The sequence below is a fragment of the Zea mays genome, chromosome 2 (assembly GCF_902167145.1).
Source record: "Zea mays cultivar B73 chromosome 2, Zm-B73-REFERENCE-NAM-5.0, whole genome shotgun sequence".
Lineage (NCBI taxonomy): Eukaryota > Viridiplantae > Streptophyta > Magnoliopsida > Poales > Poaceae > Zea > Zea mays.
Genome location: NC_050097.1, coordinates 85,041,398 through 85,060,749, shown reverse-complemented (window position 1 = coordinate 85,060,749; position 19,352 = coordinate 85,041,398). Strand labels below are relative to the sequence as shown.

At 43.3% G+C, this 19,352-nt stretch overlaps 1 protein-coding gene across 1 annotated transcript; it reads right to left on the bottom strand.

Moving 5' to 3' along the window:
• Window positions 1-7,774: 7,774 nt before the first annotated feature.
• Window positions 7,775-11,012, bottom strand: LOC109944008 (transcription factor RAX2). The gene is made up of 3 exons (XM_020548353.2): window positions 10,513-11,012; window positions 9,451-9,580; window positions 7,775-9,027 (listed from the first exon to the last, which is right to left on the bottom strand). Exons 1-3 carry the CDS (start codon window positions 10,646-10,648, stop codon window positions 8,211-8,213), a joined length of 1,083 nt encoding a protein of 360 aa, XP_020403942.1. The 5' UTR covers window positions 10,649-11,012; the 3' UTR covers window positions 7,775-8,210.
• Window positions 11,013-19,352: the final 8,340 nt, after the last annotated feature.

The following is a 19,352-nucleotide window of genomic DNA, read 5'->3' as shown; positions in this document are numbered from 1 at the left end:
TAGTTAAGAACTAATTGACTATCGGTTTGGTTAATAAATTATGATAAAGGATAATTAATCTATTAATTATCTTTAATTCTATTGTAGGAACAAATGATCTAATTCATTAGAAAGAAATTATGTATAAACTATCGTTTTAGTTTATAAAAGCAATGACCCTTGTTATCTTTTTATTAAGAAAATATAAATAATCTATTTATTATATTTAGTTTTAATTTAGGGACATATGACCTAAATCATTTTGAAATGAATACTATATTCATTGGTATATTATTACTATCGTTTTAGTTATGACGGTGTGAGTACTTAATTAAGCCATTATATCATCATTAGAAAAGTTATATGACATATTACTATTGTAAAGCATATAATTATGAATACTTAAATATGAGACTAAATGAGTTTTATGTGGAGGGATAATAAATGATTATCATTTTATTAGTAAAACAATAAATCTTTATTTGCTGAGAAAACTACATTTAAACCGATAGGTCATCATCATTTTAAAGATATGAACATCAGTTCTATTATTTTAGTATCTTTTAGAAAACTCTATTCTTTCTGTTTTCTCCTTTCTTTTCTAAATAGAAATTTATACATATACTAAAAATTGTTTACTTAATTCTTATAATATTAATATTCTAAGAATTAATTGTAAATTACTAAATAGGACTTTTAATAACATATTCATGGTTATTATGACATAGATAAATATCTTATTAATTCTAAGTAATTAAGTGCTATACTTATGAATACTTTTATTAGACTAGTAACATCTTTATTTTCATTTGACCGGAACTACGTGGCCTAGTATTTCTTCTATTTCTTCATGCAAATAAGTTTATACTTAACATACTACTAACAATTATCGTTCCATACACAAAAGCGAAATAAAATATGTAAACATTTTCTATTATGAAAATCACCGCGGTAGTGAATAGTGACCGTACTCATTAAAATTATAAAATCATACACATATTAAAGCGTTGTCGCGGGGTTCGATTTTGGTTACACATATATATCGAATCTCTAAAATCATACATGTGAATCGCCAAATCGCATCAATAAATCGTAAGATTCAAAACATAATTTAGAAAATAAATCAGTGGGTTGTCTTCAACCTTGGTTTTTCGTTCATGCGCAGGGATGAACGTCGACGAGCGGGGTTCGACGGGCGGGGTTTGATGGGTAGGAAAAGGTGCGATCGTTGGTGAGCGTTCAGGCGGAGCTCCGGCTGGGGGACGCGAACGGTGAGTATGAACTCCGGCGAGTCACCACGGCGAACTCCGGCGAACTACACTGCGAGAGCGAGGGAGGCGCGAGAAGAGAAAGCGAGCTTGGGCAGGGAGAAGGAGAAGGCTCGGCGTCGGATTTTATAGAGGAGAGGGAGGGAAGTGAAGGGTCGGCCGTGGAGGGAGAGAGGTGGCCGATCTTCATGGCTGCCATTAATGGCGTCGGCATCAATGGGGGAAGACGTGGGGAGGGAGTAACGGGGAGAAGAAACGATCGCAATGAATCTCCATTTACGCAGGGAGAAGAACGGACGGGGCTGCTCGGCTTCTGTTGTGCTCGCGTCGCAGGTGGTCTTGGCGGCGTGCAGGGGCGCGGGGTCGCCAGCTGGGCGGCGTCCGTGGCGTGGGTAGGCGCGGTCCTGCAGGCGTCGCGCAGGGGCGCAGGCGAGCTCCTGGCGTCGGTGCTTGGCGCGGCTGGGGCTCGGTCGCGGGGCAGCGCGCGTGCGGTGCGGGTCCTCCTAGCTGCTCGGTGTCGCGAGCGTAGGGTGGCTGCGCGGGGCGGCTGCTGGCCTCCTGGCGGCGCCTGCTGAGAAGAAAGGGAGGAGAGGAGAGAGACAAGGGCGCAGGGCAGGGTGACCAGGGGCGGCGGCGGCTTCAGCTGGGAGAGGGTCGGGGGTAGCGGCGGTGTTGGGCCAAATGGGCCGGTAGGATTAGGTTTTGTATTTTTTCTTCTTTTTTATTCCCTTTTTCTAAATTCAAAATACATTTTTAAATAACCCTAACAATCATAATAATTAAACCAAAATTATTTATAAATAAAATATTTATTTTTTGACTAATATTATTATATATATTATTTACTAGGATTTTCATTTAAGACGAAATGCTATTAAATATCCGAAAATCAATCATGCAAAATCAAAAATTATTCCAAATAAAATAAATAATAAACACTTCAAAGAAAAATTTATTACCATAAATATCATTAATAAACTAACTGCATTATTTTTATTTAATGATTTTTATAGTGTCACATAATAAGAGACGAGTTGAAGGGTGCATTGCTAAAGAATTCAAATACAAAGAGATAGCATCGTTCACGGGCCTGTACTTTGCAGAGGAACACAATATGAATGCCCATGCATTGCAGTATCATGTCGACGAGCCCTCTATCAGTGATCTTGAAATTTTTCAATGGAGGGACAAAACTGTAGGACCCAGCACAGCATAATGTTTCACCAATGACGAATGGAAGACTGCTTTACTCTACATGTATAATAACATGGAAGAGATGAATCAGTTTCTCCTATAAGTGTAAACTTAATTTTTAGTCATTGTCACTATCCTTGTTTTTCTTATCCTAATAGGTTTGTTTCCTTGTACTAATAGTGAATTTGATTCTCAAAATTGGATGTCTGGTCGTGAACGTGATCTGATTCGTCGAGAGGGAAAAGCTGGGGGACCTAATTTCTTGTGTTGGTTTTGAGATTATGTAGATATAAATGTCAATATACACCTAGACCTTTGACAATTGTCCCTAGGAGCAGTAACTGTAAGACGTTATGGTCGTTATGATGTCAATGGTTTCCGTTTCCGTTCTACAAGGTTCGAATATGCTCATACTCTAGCAGCCACTACAAATTTCGGAGTTGTAACTAGAGCGGTAGATGATGAAGGGAAGGTGACTAATTATTATGGAGTCATTAATGATATACTCAAGTACAAGTTTTTTGGAGATAAACAACTCAAAGCGGTGTTCTTCGATTGTGGTTGGTTTAATCCAAATACAACGCGAGAAAATCAATATGGCATGGTGGAAGTCAAACACAATGATCAATTACAAGGCCACGACACTATAATCCTTGCCCACCAATGCAAGCAGGTGTATTATATGGCATATCCATCTAAGAAAAGGAGTTTGGTTGATTGGAGGGTAGTTTACAAAGTTAATCCTCATGAACGACTATATGCTCCTGGTGAAGTTGGTTATGTTGAAAGTCAAATCGAGCAGGAAGTGGGGGCTGCTAAGATTTTCTAAGACAACGAACTTACGAGCATGTTTAATGTACAAACTAAAATGTTGGAAGAATCTTTATTAGGCGATCAAAATGATGTAGAGGTTCCTCCAAAAAGAAAACGAGTGTCGAGAAAGAAGAAAGCTACTTGGCATCCATTGAATCGACGAAAACAACTAGATCCTGATTTAAACAAGTTGTTGCATCTCATATCATTTTTGCTAATTCTTGTTTTGGATTCATGTTAATCCATATATTTGCTTGATTGAAAAACATTTCATGTAGGTTCTGTGCCTTGGATGGCCACCTAGTTAGAGGGTTATTGGGCCTTGTGCTGGTGGGCTTCCCTTGAGTTTCGTGCCATTTCCGAAAGGAACAGAAGAAACCGTGGTACTGAGTCGTTCTACAACTAAGGTGGTGATGGACATGTGCACTTTGCTAAGCGAATGGTATGTCACAGTATGTTGTAACTTCGAATTACATAGAAATGTGTCATTCTAACTTGTATTTATAGGAAGTCAAATCCGGTAGTACGCCCACGGATGTGGGGGTGTATATGCAAGGTCATATGGGTTCTGATCCTCAGAATCCTAATGTTTTATGCACTCAGACAGCCATCGACTGTTTAGTGAGTTTTTGGTACTATTATGTGTTTGTGCATCAACTTGGTGATGCACTTATATATGGTATGTTTGCCTCTAGGCTTCGTATGGGCAGGAGATGGTTCAGCGCCATGGGCAGGACTACGATTAGAGAAGCCAACCAATCGACCCTCAGGCATCATATGCTAGCGTAGGAGAACAAGCCCATGGACGGTGAGAGAATTTGATTTGGATTTCAAAATTATTCTCATATATTTGCGATTGAACTGAGTCTTTGGTTTACTCTACTAAGTCCATGGTTTACTATACTAAGTGCATGGTTCACTCTTGTAGGTTGGGTATTTTTTATTCTATGATTGATTCTAGGGAGCTAAGACGTCGTGGATGACAGTCCACATCCTCGTCTTCACAGTCGTCCCATTCTCGATCATCTGCCTAAGAGATAGAGATTGCAGTGTTGCGTCAGCAGACAGATTATCATCAATCAGTTTTGAGGCAACAAATGGAGTACCAGAGGCAGCAAGCTGAGTACTAGAAGAAGAAGGGCGAGTATTATTCAAACCTCTAGGGCAGAATCAAGCTCTACTCTCGATAAGTTGAAGTAACATTTTGTTTGTAACAACTAAAAATACATGATGTGTACCTTATTTTCTCAACAATTGCTTGTATCTAATTTGTAGCAACTGGCACAACAAGCGAGCGTCATGATGCCAACATATGGGATGCCGCCTCCGGACTTTGCATTGCCGCCGCCAATGCTGTCGCCTCCACCTCCGCCACAATTCCCTATGGTATGTACACATATGTGTGTGTGACATGTTCATAGATGTCTTATGTGTTAAAATAAAAAACTTAATGGTTAATATTTCATGTTTGTGTTATAGGGCTTTGAGACACCTCCCGCTTCAGTTGCCGCACCTAGAGATGTGTTTGGTCAAGACGACGCATCGACTTCTTGGGTGAACAACATTTTCAACACCTAGAGTCCAGTCGCAGGAAGTGGCTATAACTCGAACCAACCAGGTGACAGATATGTGTGACAGTTCATCAAATATGTTTGATTTGGAACTATGTTAGTGTTCATGTCAAAGACTATGTGTCGAACTATGTCAGTGTTTAATTTGGAACTATATGGTGATGTAAAAGACTTGTTGCAACTATTTGGAACTATGTGTTTATGAATGTGAGGTGATGTTTGAGAATGTGAATACTTATGTGAATTGATGTTTGTAAATGTAATTGTTAATGTGAATATATGGTTGTATATGAAATCTGTGGTTTTTCTGTAAATGTTAAAAATTACAAAAATAGGATTTTTTTGCCATTGCCGAAATTCATTATGTCCGACGGCTTAGCGGGGCCATTAGACATAAGACTTTCTTATGTCTGACGGCTTCACTCAGGTCGTCGGACATAATAGAGCCTTATGTCCGACGGCCCCCGCCAAGCCGTCGAACATTAATGACGTGGGCCCCCCAACGACTGTTACGACCGTTATCGAAGTTAAATACCGACGACCGAGGTCGTCGGAAATAAGCTTATTTCCGACCCGTTACAACCGAGGGATAGGTACGTCGGACATAAGCCTTCGGTATTTCCGACGGCTTAGGACTTATATCCAACGTCTTTGGCAGTCGGAAATGCAGGGTTTTACTGTAGTGAATCGTGATTAACAGTTACAATAGAGGAGAGGCGGGCTCACCGCTATTAATCTCTTTTCACTGTTCTGTAAAAAAAGCTTTATTGTGCCAGGGACATCAAGTTTATATATAGATTGTACTAAAACTATCTCCAGCAGTTTATTCATTTTCGTCCCTATATTCAACTTTGCGAACAGTACCGTCTATAGTATAAAACAACACAAAGACTGTTTTAAGTGATTATATAGATAAATTGTTGGAGCCCGTCTTCTGTGAATACGTTGTCAAGATTAAAATTATAACTAGAATCTAGAAGGACTGAGAGAGAAAAAAAACAAGAAATGTCAGAAGAGAGTACAGCTAGGAATCGAGGAGCCGGTGCTGGATGCGTCGTTTTACCCTTTTCGTGGCTTGATGTACAAGAAGGACGCCAATGGTACAAATAGTTAGCCAGCCTAGCTTTTGCCCATAATATAAGGCACAAATTAAAAAGAGAAATTATTTTGGAAGCATCCTAATTTTTAAGAATTCAGTTTTTATCTCTATTTTCTAGAAACTGGTTTATAAAAAAAAAGTTTATTGCATTTAAAACAACCTCAGTTTTTATAAAATAGTTTTAATTAGAGTAGGCTAGTTTCTTGGTTTTTTTAAAAAAAACTAGAAATGTAGTTTATATAAACTGAAACGTAAACTATATATCTTGAACAAATAGAGTTTTTATAAATCAGTTTCTTAAAAATTAACTAATTCAAAACAGTCCCTAAATAAACTGTGCGATCGACATCATCAATCATCAGCGCGCGGACAGATCGATAAGGCATAAATAAGATACAATAAAGACGTGCAAGTTGACCAATTTGCGACTGCTAATCCGTAGGACGATGATGCAGCACGCAGCAGGCAAGCGACCGGCCGGGACCAGCCATGCATGTGTAAACAAATTACGATGTGACAGTGCCGGCCTGAAGAAACGTGAGTTGGCAGCCCATGGTCCTGAACCGGGACAAGGGGTGGATCTCTCTTCGGCTTCGGGAAATTAACAATGCTCAGTATCTCACTGCAAGCCTGCAAACGATTGTACTAACATTAGTTTACTGTGATAGCACAGGATTAATTTATGCCTCGAATAGTACTGCTGCTGAGATGAAAAGTTAAAGAAGTAAAAGCCCCTAAACAAATGACGGCTGCTGTAACGAGCTCTAAATTTTGGACTATAAGATTTAAACAACCGATCCTATTCGGATCAGACCCTTAATTATTTCTATTCATTTTTAACTAAAATTAATTAAGAGCTCAAATAAATTGTGAAAAAAAACGTTTAGATCATGGTCCATTATTATCACCCATAAATTACTGCTCTAGCATATTGATGGCATACACATGAAGTAGAGCACACTAGAACCGAGATAGATAGATAGATATATAGATATATAGCAGATAAAATAAAATAAGGTTATATCCATAGACATACGCGCGCATCGGAGCTAGCGGCAAGGTCTACGACGACGACGACAAAGAGACGGATATCCTTCACAATGTTGGACAAAAATGTCTGTCCATGATCTGACGCAGTAGTAAAGTATGTTAAAAAAAAAGAGTAAAACCCGGACAGGAATCTTTGGCTCTCCCTGACCCTGATGGTCGATCTCTCTGGTAGAAGTGGAATCTTTGCATCGCGAGCGCTAAAACGATGCGGGTGTCTGACAGACAAGGCACGTTTCTTATCACCCTATGGCACGTACGTACAACATAGTAGACTGGCAATGCGCGCGGCGGACACGGCAGGCCGGACTCGGTCGTCTTAGATGTACTAGCTTATTTACGACCTCCAACGTACACGCCCCCTCCTCCTCCTCCCATGTGCATGCATGTCGTCGTCCTATCATGCTAGCTCATCTCATGCATGCATGCATGCATGAATATGGACGTCGTCGTCCCGTCCCGACCCACTACCGCTACAACTCACAAGATGTACGTTGTTTCCCACATGCACTTTTGCCCTGCTGCAGTCGTGCCACATCGATCCCACAGCATCGATCAACCAACCAATCTACTAGCGCGCTGCATGCGCAACAGAGTTCAATGTCATGGCCGTCCAAGCATCACATCAGCAGGCACATATACAGTAGGAGGAACGAAGGAAATAAATAATGGTGCATGCACACAGTGCAGATATCATCAGCAATATCCAGCTAGCTGCACTGCACTAGCAAATGATGAAGAAGGCCTGACCCAGCCAGTAGTGTACCCTGGTGGTGTCCAGACTCCCAGTCCAAAGAAACAGCTAGGAAACACACGGTAACAAGTCTTGCAACAGTGTACCTCATCTTGCTCTGATGCTCGTGACACTATACCTCTCTGGTGAGGCAAAAGAGAGAGAGAAAGAGAGACAAGTACAACAGTAATATATAGGAGGAGAGAGAGAGAGGAGAGGGCAGAATTTCTTCGATCCCATGTCACGGTCACATACACAGCCTGTAACACGCACGCAGCATCCTGCACGTGTATGCAGCCATGACACAGGGTAATTAACGTGCCCACACACACACGTACGCACGCGCACGTACTAGCACACTACACGTACGGCCATAGAATCAGAAGAGAAGTAAGAAGAAGCAAGAATACAGCAGTAAAAATCAAACACACACCTTGCGCGTTGATCATCAATCGCTTTTACCCTGTGTCGTGTCGTACGTCCATCTCTCAGAAGCAGTCGTCAATTTACATCATCGTCACCTTATTCCCTTGCGAGCCGCCGAACCCTTCAATCCCGCCGTTGTCGTCGTCGTCGTCGTGGCTGCCGGCGGCGTGCAGAGTATCGGCGGCGGCTGTGCTCATGAGCAGCTGCTTGATCTCCTCGTAGTTGTACTCCACAGGCACTAGATGCTGATGGGCTTGCTGCTGGTGAGCGTCCTGCAGCTGCTGCATCAGCCTGCCGCAGTTGTCGTGCTCCATGCCGCTGCCGCCGTTGCTGTAGCCGAACAAGTAGCCGTCGAAGCTCAGCTCCTTGCCATGGCCATTGCCGTACTGCGGCTGGTGCTGGCTATGCGCGCCGCCGCCGTCCGACGAGCTGCAGCTCTGCTGGTCCCTGCCGAACACGATCATGCTGCCGCTCTCCTCCTTCACCACATGCTGCTGGTGCTGCTGCTGAAACTGCTGCTGCTGCTGCGCGTGCAGCAGTGACGTTGGGATGCCAAGGCCGGCGCCGCCGCCGGGGCTTAGCATGTAGTCCTGGTGTGGCGGCGGAAGTGCTAGCGCGGGGATGATGGGGTCGTCGTGGTGGAGGGCTCCTCCGCCTGCGCCGGAGAAGAAGCTGTTGTAGGTGGCCAGCTGGGGTAAGGAGGGCAACGTTTGTTGGAGCATCAGGTTGAGGCCGGGCCGGTGGTGGTGGTGCTGCTGCTGCTGCTGCTGCCGTGGTGCGCGGTGAGGGTGTGGCGCGGCTGAGGAGCCGAGGAGCTTCTTCTTCAGCTTGGTGTTCCAATAGTTCTTGATGTCGTTGTCGGTGCGCCCGGGCAGCTGCGACGCGATGATCGACCACCTGAGATGTCATGTGTAATACACGCAGATGATGAATTAGCATACGCATTCCGTTCTTCTTGTTGGTTTGATTTCATTTTCTCATGCACACAGCTCAAGATAGAGGGAGATTTTGTGTGTAGACCGCCATCAAGAATATTGGTTCTTGGTCTTTTGTAACTATAGCTAGAGAATCACTTTTAGAAGTAAAAAAACTATCTAGAGCTAGCTATATGTAATGAAAGTTAATCTTCCTTCTTCTCAAGTGTGAATTCTGAACTCCCTCTTGATTAGTTTGCATATATTTCTACATTAAGGTACTTGTATATGTAAGAACAAATTAAGGACGATTAATGCGTGTGGACTTTTGGGTCATCATAATGGTAAAAAGGAGTTAATCCATAATAGATAGGACTACATATATATCCAGTTTTTTTTCACCCACCTGCTTCCTATACTTGCATACATGCTGCAGATGACCCTGTCTTCGGTCTCAGTGAACTCCCCGTGCTTAATGTTAGGCCTCAGGTAGTTTAACCATCTAAGTCTGCAGCTCTTGCCACATCTCCTCAACCCTAGAATCAAAATAACAGAATACGCGCCATTAGAAACTCCGAGTAGTCACTCTTGTGATTTTTTTTGGTTTTGTTTGGCGAACACAGAAAAAATTGAAGACGATATATAGAAAGTAGCATGCAATTATGGGCGTAATATGAAACTATCACATGCATGGGAAGAAGACTTGTATGGCAATCCTTCTTCGGTTAGGAACCTGGACTTTGACTTGCCACTACAATTAGAGTCCTGCTATAGTCGCATGACACCTAACTGCGAGACTAGCTAGGGACATCACTGGTCCTTAAACCATAAACAACGCCACGATCTTTGTCGGAATACTACACATCCAAGGAAATATACTCCACATCGATCCAAGGAAATGGTCAGTGAAAACCCCAAATACCAAGATCGAAACGCAAAATACCAAGCATAGCGAGATTGTAGGTAGTGCATAGCAGAGAGAAAGCTTTGATTCTAAAAGTGTGCTGAAAAGAAGTTATGATGATCCTGACTAGAAGGAGACCATCAAACTGGGAAGTAGTGAAGCTAATGAATCTTGAAGATCAATAGAATCCTAGCAAGTTGTAGACAAAGGGAGTAGAGGGGTGAGGAAGAGGGAGCAAAGTTTCATGAGCGTTCTTATAGTAAATTCATGAGAGATACCATGTATATGTTTTTCTTCTTTTTTTTCTTATAAACAAGTTGTCTCAGAACAATCCTAATTTGAAGTCATCCCAAACAGATCCAAGCAGAAAAAACATAAATAAGGGGGCAAACAAATTAGAAACAAAAAAAGAAAGAAAGACATCAGCACCAAGAACCTAGACTGTTTGGACTCAAACTCAACTGTTAACATCATGAAATCCCCAAACCAGCTGATGAAAAGCCACATCACATCTATGACTCTATGTATATGTAGGTTGATAAATCATGCACATATATATACTACCTGCTTTTTGAGGGAGAGCAATCCAATTCCCACCGGTGCCATGCTTCTCGATGAACTCCTTGAGCTTGGCGTCCTCCTCAGGAGACCATGGCCCTTTCTTCACATTGTTCTTGTCGCAGCACGGAGCCCTCCCCATGAGGTTTCAGCAGTGAGATGTGCCCGGAGACGAAGCCAAAAGCAACAGCAAGCTACCAAATCCCACTGCTCCTGACCTTTTTTTTTTGTTGTTAATTTTCTAGCTGCCTGCCCAGGCAGCTTGCTCTGTGCTATCTAGCTAGATGACATAGCAAGGAACACTGCCCTTTGTTGAGAGGCACAGAAAGCAAGGATAGGGAGAGGAAGAGGAGACATCACACAAGGGAACAAGAGAGCACATAAAATATATAAGACTGACGAGGGCGACAGTGAGGCTAGCTGAGCTGCAGAGAGAGGATGATAGGGAGAGACGAAGGGAAGGGGTAGGAAGTCAATGTGTGGGATAGTATTTGTTTGGTTGCAATCACCTCCTGCTTGATGGTTGGCCCCTACAAATCTCAGCACTCAAGGGGGGAAAAGGTTGGCTATTAGTTTCATAATAAGAGCCCCCTGTCTTTTCTGTAAACAAAGTACACTTGCACATGGAATCGCCCAAGGCGCGTGTTTGTTTGCAGGTAGCCTGGCACTGGATGGCATCCGGCCGTAGAGTGAATCACTAAAGTCAGTGTGTACTTGGGCTAAATGTGGTCTGTCTCTGTCTCTCTCTCTCTCTCAGGAAATTTGCATACTTTTTTTTGGAGAGATTATTAGTAAGTGGATGCATGGCACATGAGATGGATAGTTTTCAGTGATGATGCCTATCTTTGGTATTAGAGTGTTTTTTAATCTGTGATATGATTTGATAGATGGCAAATTAAGTACAGCTAGCCGGCCTGGACATATGTATATCTGGATACAAAAAAGGCAATGTGTGGTGGATAGCGTTAGCGTCTGACTGATGTCTAGTTTTTGGCGATGTGGATCCATATATATGTAGTGTAGTGTTCCCATTTGAAGGCACATTATTGGGAGTAGGTAAAAAGAAATACTACTGTTTTGTGTGAAACTCCACAGTATTAGTTCCAAAAATATAATGATCTTTCTAGCTCTACAAATTAATTAACTTGAGTTAAGCTAATAATATGATTATACTGTTAAAATATAAGTGAATCGTAAATCTCTTCCTATAAGCTTAAGTTTTTTAGTTGAATTGTTTGAAGATGAAATGACTCCGCACAATATCTACACTACACCAAAATAGTAAACTTTCTAGAGCCTAAACCCTAGGAAGTTAGGCCTAAACTTTAGGAAGTTAGCGAAACTCTCGGAAGTTAAGTCATCCCGTCGGAAGTTTGGCTCTCGAAATTTTTTTGTCGGAAGTTAGCTTAACTTCCTAGAGGGCTCTAGGAAGTTACCTAACTTCTTACAGCTTAATAAACCTCTCGGAAGTTAGTAGATTCTCGGAAGTTAGTAGTTTCACGCCGTCAGCGCCGTCAGCTGACTAACTTCCTATTGGCTTGTGAACGGATGAAACCTAACTTCCTAGAGCCAGCCGTAGGAAGTTAGTTAAGTTCCTACGGTTTTGTAACTTCCGACAGCTTTTATAAAAAACTGTAGGAAGTTATGTTTATTTCCTAGAGGTATCAGTTGCCTCTCGGAAGTTATGTATTTCCTACGGTTTTATATAAAAGCTGTAGGAAGTTAAAAAACCGTAGGAAGTGTATGATTTTGGTGTAGTGCTAATCAAGTGAATCATATAGATTTGACTCCATATGAAGCAAGGTTTTAAATAACTGCATGGACGATATATCCCGATATATCATTTTTATCAGTGAAAAGTTATGTTTCATTATATTGTGATTTATCCTGATATTTGCAAGTTTGAGAAGGGTGAGGATAAACTATGTATCCGGCTATTTAAAACACAGCTACGACGAAGGTGGTATCTATAATCAGTTGTTTTTTTCATTCAGTCGTCTGAAATTAAATTAAAACCAGTATGACAACTGAAATTTTAAAGGCGGGTACACAGATTTCAAAGGTCGGAAACTTGTTACGCCAAAACTCTAACCGGCCGGGGATGGAATCGGCATGAGCTGGCCGGTGTATTAGTGCGCAGGCAGGCAGGCAGGGAGGTAGGTAGGCAGCAGCTAGCCTCCCTGGCCTCTCCAATCCATCCTCACGTATACTTTTTGTCGTCCACGGACGGCCGAGTTGTAAAAAGCCCATGATGCAGCAACTAAACAGCGTTCATGCATCTGCTGCCTCCAGGCACACATGTATATATATACAGTACATGCGTACTGGGACTGATGAGTATGTAGTTATATAGACGTATGTAGTAAGTACGCAAGACCTGATATATATCAGGGTACGTAGACGCCGGTTGGCCTCAGACGCCGTGCACGTTTGGAGGCCCAGTAGGTGAGCTATGTTTACTGTGTAGGCTCGACGTGCGGTTCAACCTTGGGTTTCATCGTAGGCACTGAGATTATATAGGAAGTATGCGCATCTCAGCCCTAGCTTAGGTAGCTAGCAGCCTAGTAACACTATTATATTACAGGCCAGTCTTTGTCTTGTCTGCAAATCGACCAAGGAGGAAGCTACTACATGCATAGCGGCTCCGCCTGTGTGTTGTACTCAAATGTTCTCGGGAAGTTAACTATTTTAATTTTGTATAAATATAAAAAATGTTAGATAGTATTAATTAATATTATTCGATAGTTCTTTAAATTTATCTCTATGGCATTTTTATTTGAATATTAAAATATTGATAATATTTGTTATGATATTAGCTAAATTTAGAAAAAACAACTTTAACCGACGCAAATAAATACAGTAACAACTATTTTGACACCACTACCGGAATCGCGTTCTTTGCCGAGTGTCTAAGACACTCAGCAAAACTTTTGTCGAGTGTTAGTGTAACAATCGGTATAAAATACTCGGCAAACATAGTAGGTTTATTATCTTAAAATGGTTCCATTTTTCTTTTTCGTAAAAGGAAGTGAAATCAAGTTTGATGGAATGGGATATTTATACGATAGAGGTATTAAAATATCTTTATATAATTTCTTTGGAAACACTGGCTTGGAATCTATATTATTGCAACTCCAAACAAAATCTTAAATTTTGAATGAGATGCTATCTTTTAATATTCAGCAATCTCATAATCTTTTTTTAATCTCTCTCACACATACACATATTAGTTTTTGAGTAAAATACACCATATATACATTAACTTTTAAGGGGATTGTTATATGGGTCCATCAACTTTTAAATTGACTTTTCGGCCCTCTAAAATTTTAAAGTGGTTTTTCCAAATGTCAATAGCCTTTTTTGTCCCTTGATCTCACATATACTCGGCAAACATAGTAGGTTTGTTACCTTAAAATGGTTGCATTTTTCTTTTTCGTAAACGGAAGTGAAATCAAGTTTGATGGAATATAATGGGATATTTATACGATAGAGATATTAAAATATATATTTATATAATTTCTTTGGAAACACTGGCTTGGAATCTATATTATTGCAACTTCAAACTAAATCTTAAATTTTGAATGAGATGCTATCTTTTAATATTCAGCAATCTCAAAATCGTTTTTTAATCTCTTTCTCACACATACACATATTAACTTTTAAGGGGGTTATTATTTGCGTCCATCAACTTTTAAATTGATTTTTCGGTCCTCTAAAATTTTAAAGTGGTTTTCCAAATGTCAATAGCCCTATTTTTGTCCCTAGATCTGACATAGGGTGTACATATATTCACAGCCAAAGTGGTCAAGTGATGTGTAAAATGTAATTAGCCTCTTATTCTCACCCCATCTTCATGTCTCCTCGACCTCCCATGTCACCATTGTCTTGCTCCATTATCACGCTTGTTGGCACCAAATAACCAGCGGTGGAGCTTCCGATAGGGCTAGGATGGGCGACCGCCCTACCTAACACTGGCAAGGAGACTTCTATACCCCGTAGTGACGCTCCATGGGAGGATGCAGTCAGGGTCTCAGAGATGTCCACAAGTTGCTTGAGGAAGAACAAACCATCATCAAGGGACACTTTGTTTTTCCATCTTGAGCCGACCCAATGTTGAAATCCCAAATGATTTGATTTATGGAAGCTTTGTTTTTCCTGCCAATTATATAGAATCTGAATCGTTTGGCAATTGGCATCGACGTCCTTTCATTTTCCTTCCACCACACACTAACTGCGATCAGGTGCTGTCGACTGGTCGGGCTCCAAATTCTTGGTGGGTCAGCAATGGACCTAGGGGACCAGGCGCCTGGACATGGATGGAGGTAGAGAAGGGGATTCTAGCGCTTCCATAGTGGGCATCGCCATGACGATGGCTGACAAACCACTACCGGAATCCAAGGCTTTGCCGAGTGTTGCAATCTTTGTCGAGTGCTTTTTGTCGGGCACTCGGCAAAGAAGGCTTTGCCGAGTGCCGCACTCGGTAAAGCTAGACTCTCGGCAACGAGGCTCTTTACCGAGTGCTGGACACTCGGCACAGGACGACACTCGGCAAAGAATAGTTTGCCGAGTGTCAAACACTCGGCAAAGGGGGCTCTCGGCAAAGGGCCGTCAACGGCCGTCCTAAAGTTGACGGCCGTCAGTCTTTGCCGAGAGCCAGCGGCTGGCACTCGGCAAAGAGTATTCTTTGCCGAGTGTCACACGTCTAGCACTCGGCAAAGAGCTCTTTGCCGAGTGTCTTATCCAGACACTCGGCAAAGTATATTTTTATTTTTTTGATTTTGTCTCCCAAACTTTTTGTGGTATGTTCCTACACTATGTAGACCTACATGTATCATTTGTGGACAATTATAACATAGTTTTCAATCGTTAGTAGATTTAGTTTGTTTTTTTGAAATTCTTCGGAAAATTCAAATTTGAACTGCAGGTCACTCGAAACTTGGAAAACCGTGCATGAAAAAATGATATTCATGTTACTTAGCATAAGTTACGACCGATTTCAGATGCGTACCGGAAACTTCGAGCAACATGCTCACTAAACATGGCCGTGAACTTGGCATCCACGTGTTTAAAAATTGTATAAAACACAAACAAAGTCAGAAAATCATGAAACTTGTCCCCGTGTCATGATATCATATGTATAGGCTGTGATAAAAATTTTAGAATGTTTGGAGAAAGTTGTGAGACACTATGTGTAGAAACCTAATAGATCCACATTGAAACTCTATGATTTCATGTGTAGTCCTCTTAGGTTTCTACACATAGTGTCTCACAACTTTCTCCAAACAGTCTAAAATTTTTATCACAGCCTATACATATGATATCATGACACGGGGACAAGTTTCATGATTTTCTGACTTTGTTTGTGTTTTATACAATTTTTAAACACGTGGATGCCAAGTTCACGGCCATGTTTAGTGAGCATGTTGCTCGAAGTTTCCGGTACGCTTCTGAAATCGGTCGTAACTTATGCTAAGTACCATGAATATCATTTTTTCATGCACGGTTTTCCAAGTTTCGAGTGACCTGCAGTTCAAATTTGAATTTTCCGAAGAAATTCAAATAAACGAACTAAATCTACTAACGATTGAATCTCTGTTATAATTGTCCACAAATGATACATGTAGGTCTACATAGTATAGGAACATACCACAAAAAGTTTGGGAGACAAAACAAAAAAAATTAAAAAGTACTTTGCCGAGTGTCAGTAGGTTGACACTCGGCAAAGAAGGCTTTGCCGAGTGCCCACTTGGTGACACTCGGCAAAGAAGTGTACGTTAGACTTTGCCGAGTGTCAGCTCGTCGGCACTCGGCAAAGGATCTCTTTGCCGAGTGTCCCCGATCTGGCACTCGGTAAAGCTTATTTTAAAATAAAAAAAATCTTTGCCGAGTGCCAGATCACGGGCACTCGGCAAAGCGCGTTTACATAGCGCTGGTTTCTCTTCTTTCTCTCTCACTCTCTCACTCACTCATCGCGCCGCCGCCGCCGCCGTAAATCGCCGCCGCGACCCCGCCGCCGCGCCGCGACCCCGCCGCGACCCCGCCGCGCCGCCGCGACGCCGCCACGCCCTCGCCCGCCGCGCCGCCGCGACGCCGCCACGCCCTCGCCCGCCGCGACCCCGCCGCCGCGCCGCGACCCCGCCGCCGCGCCGCGACGCCGCCGCGCCCTCGCCCGCCCACGGCGCGCCCGCCCATGCCGCGCGCGCCCACATCGCGCCGCGCCGCCGCCGCTACGCGCCGCCGCCGCGCGCTCACACTCGCCCGCGTCCACGCCGCCGCGCCCACGCCCACGCCCACGCCCACGCCGCGCTCGCCGCGCTCGCCGCGCCCACGCCCTCGCCGCGAGGCCCTTGCCGCCGCAGCCGCGACCGCGCCGTGCCCTCGTCGTGCCCCCGCCGTGTCCCCGCCGTGCTTTCCCTCGTCGTGCCCTCACCGTGCCCCCGTCGCGTCCCCGCCGTGCGTGCCCTCGTCGTGCCCTCGCCGTGCCCTTGCCGTGCCCCCGCCGCCTCGCCCCGCGACCCGCCGACTCGTCCGCGACCCGTCGATTCGTCTGCGACCCGTCGTCCCGCCCGTTGGGTATGATTAAGTTTAATATTGTGTTGATTAGATTAATATTTAGTTTTCTTGTGTTAAATTTATTTATGTGTATGATTAGGTTAATATTGAGTATTGATGATTGCCGGCCATCGTGCCGTTGAATTATGTGTGGATGTCAGCCATCGTGCTGAAAATTTAATTTGCAGGATTTCGAAACCTCCCCGTGCAGGGGAGGTGCTGCCGAAATTTCCTGTTATAGGATGGAGGACCGTGAGTGGATGTACACGGGCCGTAGAGGAAGAAACGATGTCACCACTGAATGGATTAGAAAGACCGATGATTTCGTGGAACGGGCATACGGCGAAGCTGCTAAAGGAGCGAGTCTAGTCCCATGCCCGTGCAGCAATTGTGACAACCGGAAAAGAAAACCAAAGAAGACCATGGTAGAACATATTTGGAAGAATGGATTTACGCCGGGCTATACTCGGTGGATATGTCCCTGAGCATGTCTGGCTAACGCTTTCAGAGTTGAGCTATTTCTTCCGTCAGCTTTGTGCAAAAGAGTTATCTCGGACCGTGGTTGCAGACTTGGAAAGATTGGCCCCCGTGTTACTGTGTAAGCTTGAGAAGATATTTCCACCCGGCTTCTTCAATCCAATGCAGCATTTGATTCTTCATCTCCCCTATGAGGCACGAATGGGGGGCCCCGTGCAGGGACGTTGGTGCTATCCAATCGAGAGATGTCTAAAGACTATTCGAAAGAAATGTAGAAATAAATGCAAAATCGAGGCTTCCATTGCAGAGGCATACATTCTAGAGGAGGTCTCAAACTTCACAACAACTTATTATGGTGACAAACTGCCGAGCGTGCATAATCCACCCCCTCGTTACAATGATGGCGACAATGAATCGAACCTTAGCATATTTCGAGGCCAACTCGGAAGCGCAAGTGGCTCGACCACGAAGACCCTGACACATGAAGAGTGGCGACATATCATGCTATACGTATTGACCAACCTTGAAGAGGTGACGCCATACATGGAACAATTTCTTCATGAATTCTGGCGTCGATCAAGGGACCCCACTCCACAGGAATATGACGCTCTTCTTAGAAAGGGTGCGAGAAATGGGTTGCCCGATTTCATTTCCTGGTTCAAACGTAAGGTACGTGCTTAGTTTGTAAAAGAGATACGTCTTTGAACTCAATTTAGCGTCTTTTAACTTGCGAATACTTGCAGGGCCAAAGAGATCCGTCTATGAGTGCCGAGTTGAGACAAGTAGCCAACGGCTTTGCTTATAGGGTCAAGAAATATTCTGGGTATGACGTCAATGGATACCGTTTTCGCACAACACACTACGACCAAAGTCGGCCCAATCGGAAAACAACGTGTTCTGGAGTCTTTACGCCGGGCCTTGACAATGTCGATTATTTTGGACGAATTGAAGAAATATATGAGCTCAATTTTTATGGTTCCAAACCTCTTACTCCAGTGATATTCAAATGTCATTGGTTTGACCCTCAAGTGACGAGACGGACACATTCTAATCTTGGGATAGTCGAAATTCGACAAGATTCCACCTTAGCAGGAGACGATGTCTATATCGTGGCCCAACAGGCCACACAAGTGTATTATCTCCCATATGCGTGTCAAACGAAAGAACATCTTAAGGGTTGGGATGTTGTGTATAAGGTATCGCCGCATGGGAGGTTACCTGTTCCTAACGATGAAGATTACAACTTAGACCCGGACACATATGATGGAGAGTTCTTCCAAGAAGATGGGCTAGAAGGGCGATTTGAGATAGACTTAACTGAAGCTATCGGAATGGACGTAGATATTGAAATGGTTGTTGATGAAGAGGATGATGAGGTGCAAAATGATAATGACTTAGTAATCCTTGAAGGCAATGATGAGGTTGCGTCTTCCGATGGTGTTGAGATTGAAATGCTTGATAGTGATGATGAGAGTTATGATCCGGCTAACCCCGACACATATGAAGATTATTTTTAATCGATGTAATGCTATATGACTTTTTATTTCGCACCTGTTTTTAAATACATCTTTTTATATGTGCTTATTTGTTTACTCTTAATTGCAGGTTGTTGAACAAATATGGTGGGCGGTTTCCTGAGGAGGAGGAGGGGGAGGAGGAGTAGGACGGCGGACGATGCAGAGCAGGCAGCGCAGCAGCACGAGGCAGAGCATGCAGCGCAGTAGCAGGCGGCGCCTCAAGACGACGATGACCAGCAGCAGGACGACGACGACCAGCAGCAGGACGCCTCAGGTTCAGGCGGCTCTAGTTCGAGGAGC

What these genes read in the sequence shown, in the direction of transcription:
- LOC109944008 (XM_020548353.2), bottom strand. Translation starts at nt 10,648, where the DNA reads ATGGGGAGGGCTCCGTGCTGCGACAAGAACAATGTGAAGAAAGGGCCA. An exon ending in TGCTCTCCCTCAAAAAGCAG is followed by an intron (nt 9,581 to 10,512) that starts GTAGTATATATA and finishes TTTTGATTCTAG; the next exon opens with GGTTGAGGAGATGTGGCAAG. An exon ending in TATGCAAGTATAGGAAGCAG is followed by an intron (nt 9,028 to 9,450) that starts GTGGGTGAAAAA and finishes ATGACATCTCAG; the next exon opens with GTGGTCGATCATCGCGTCGC.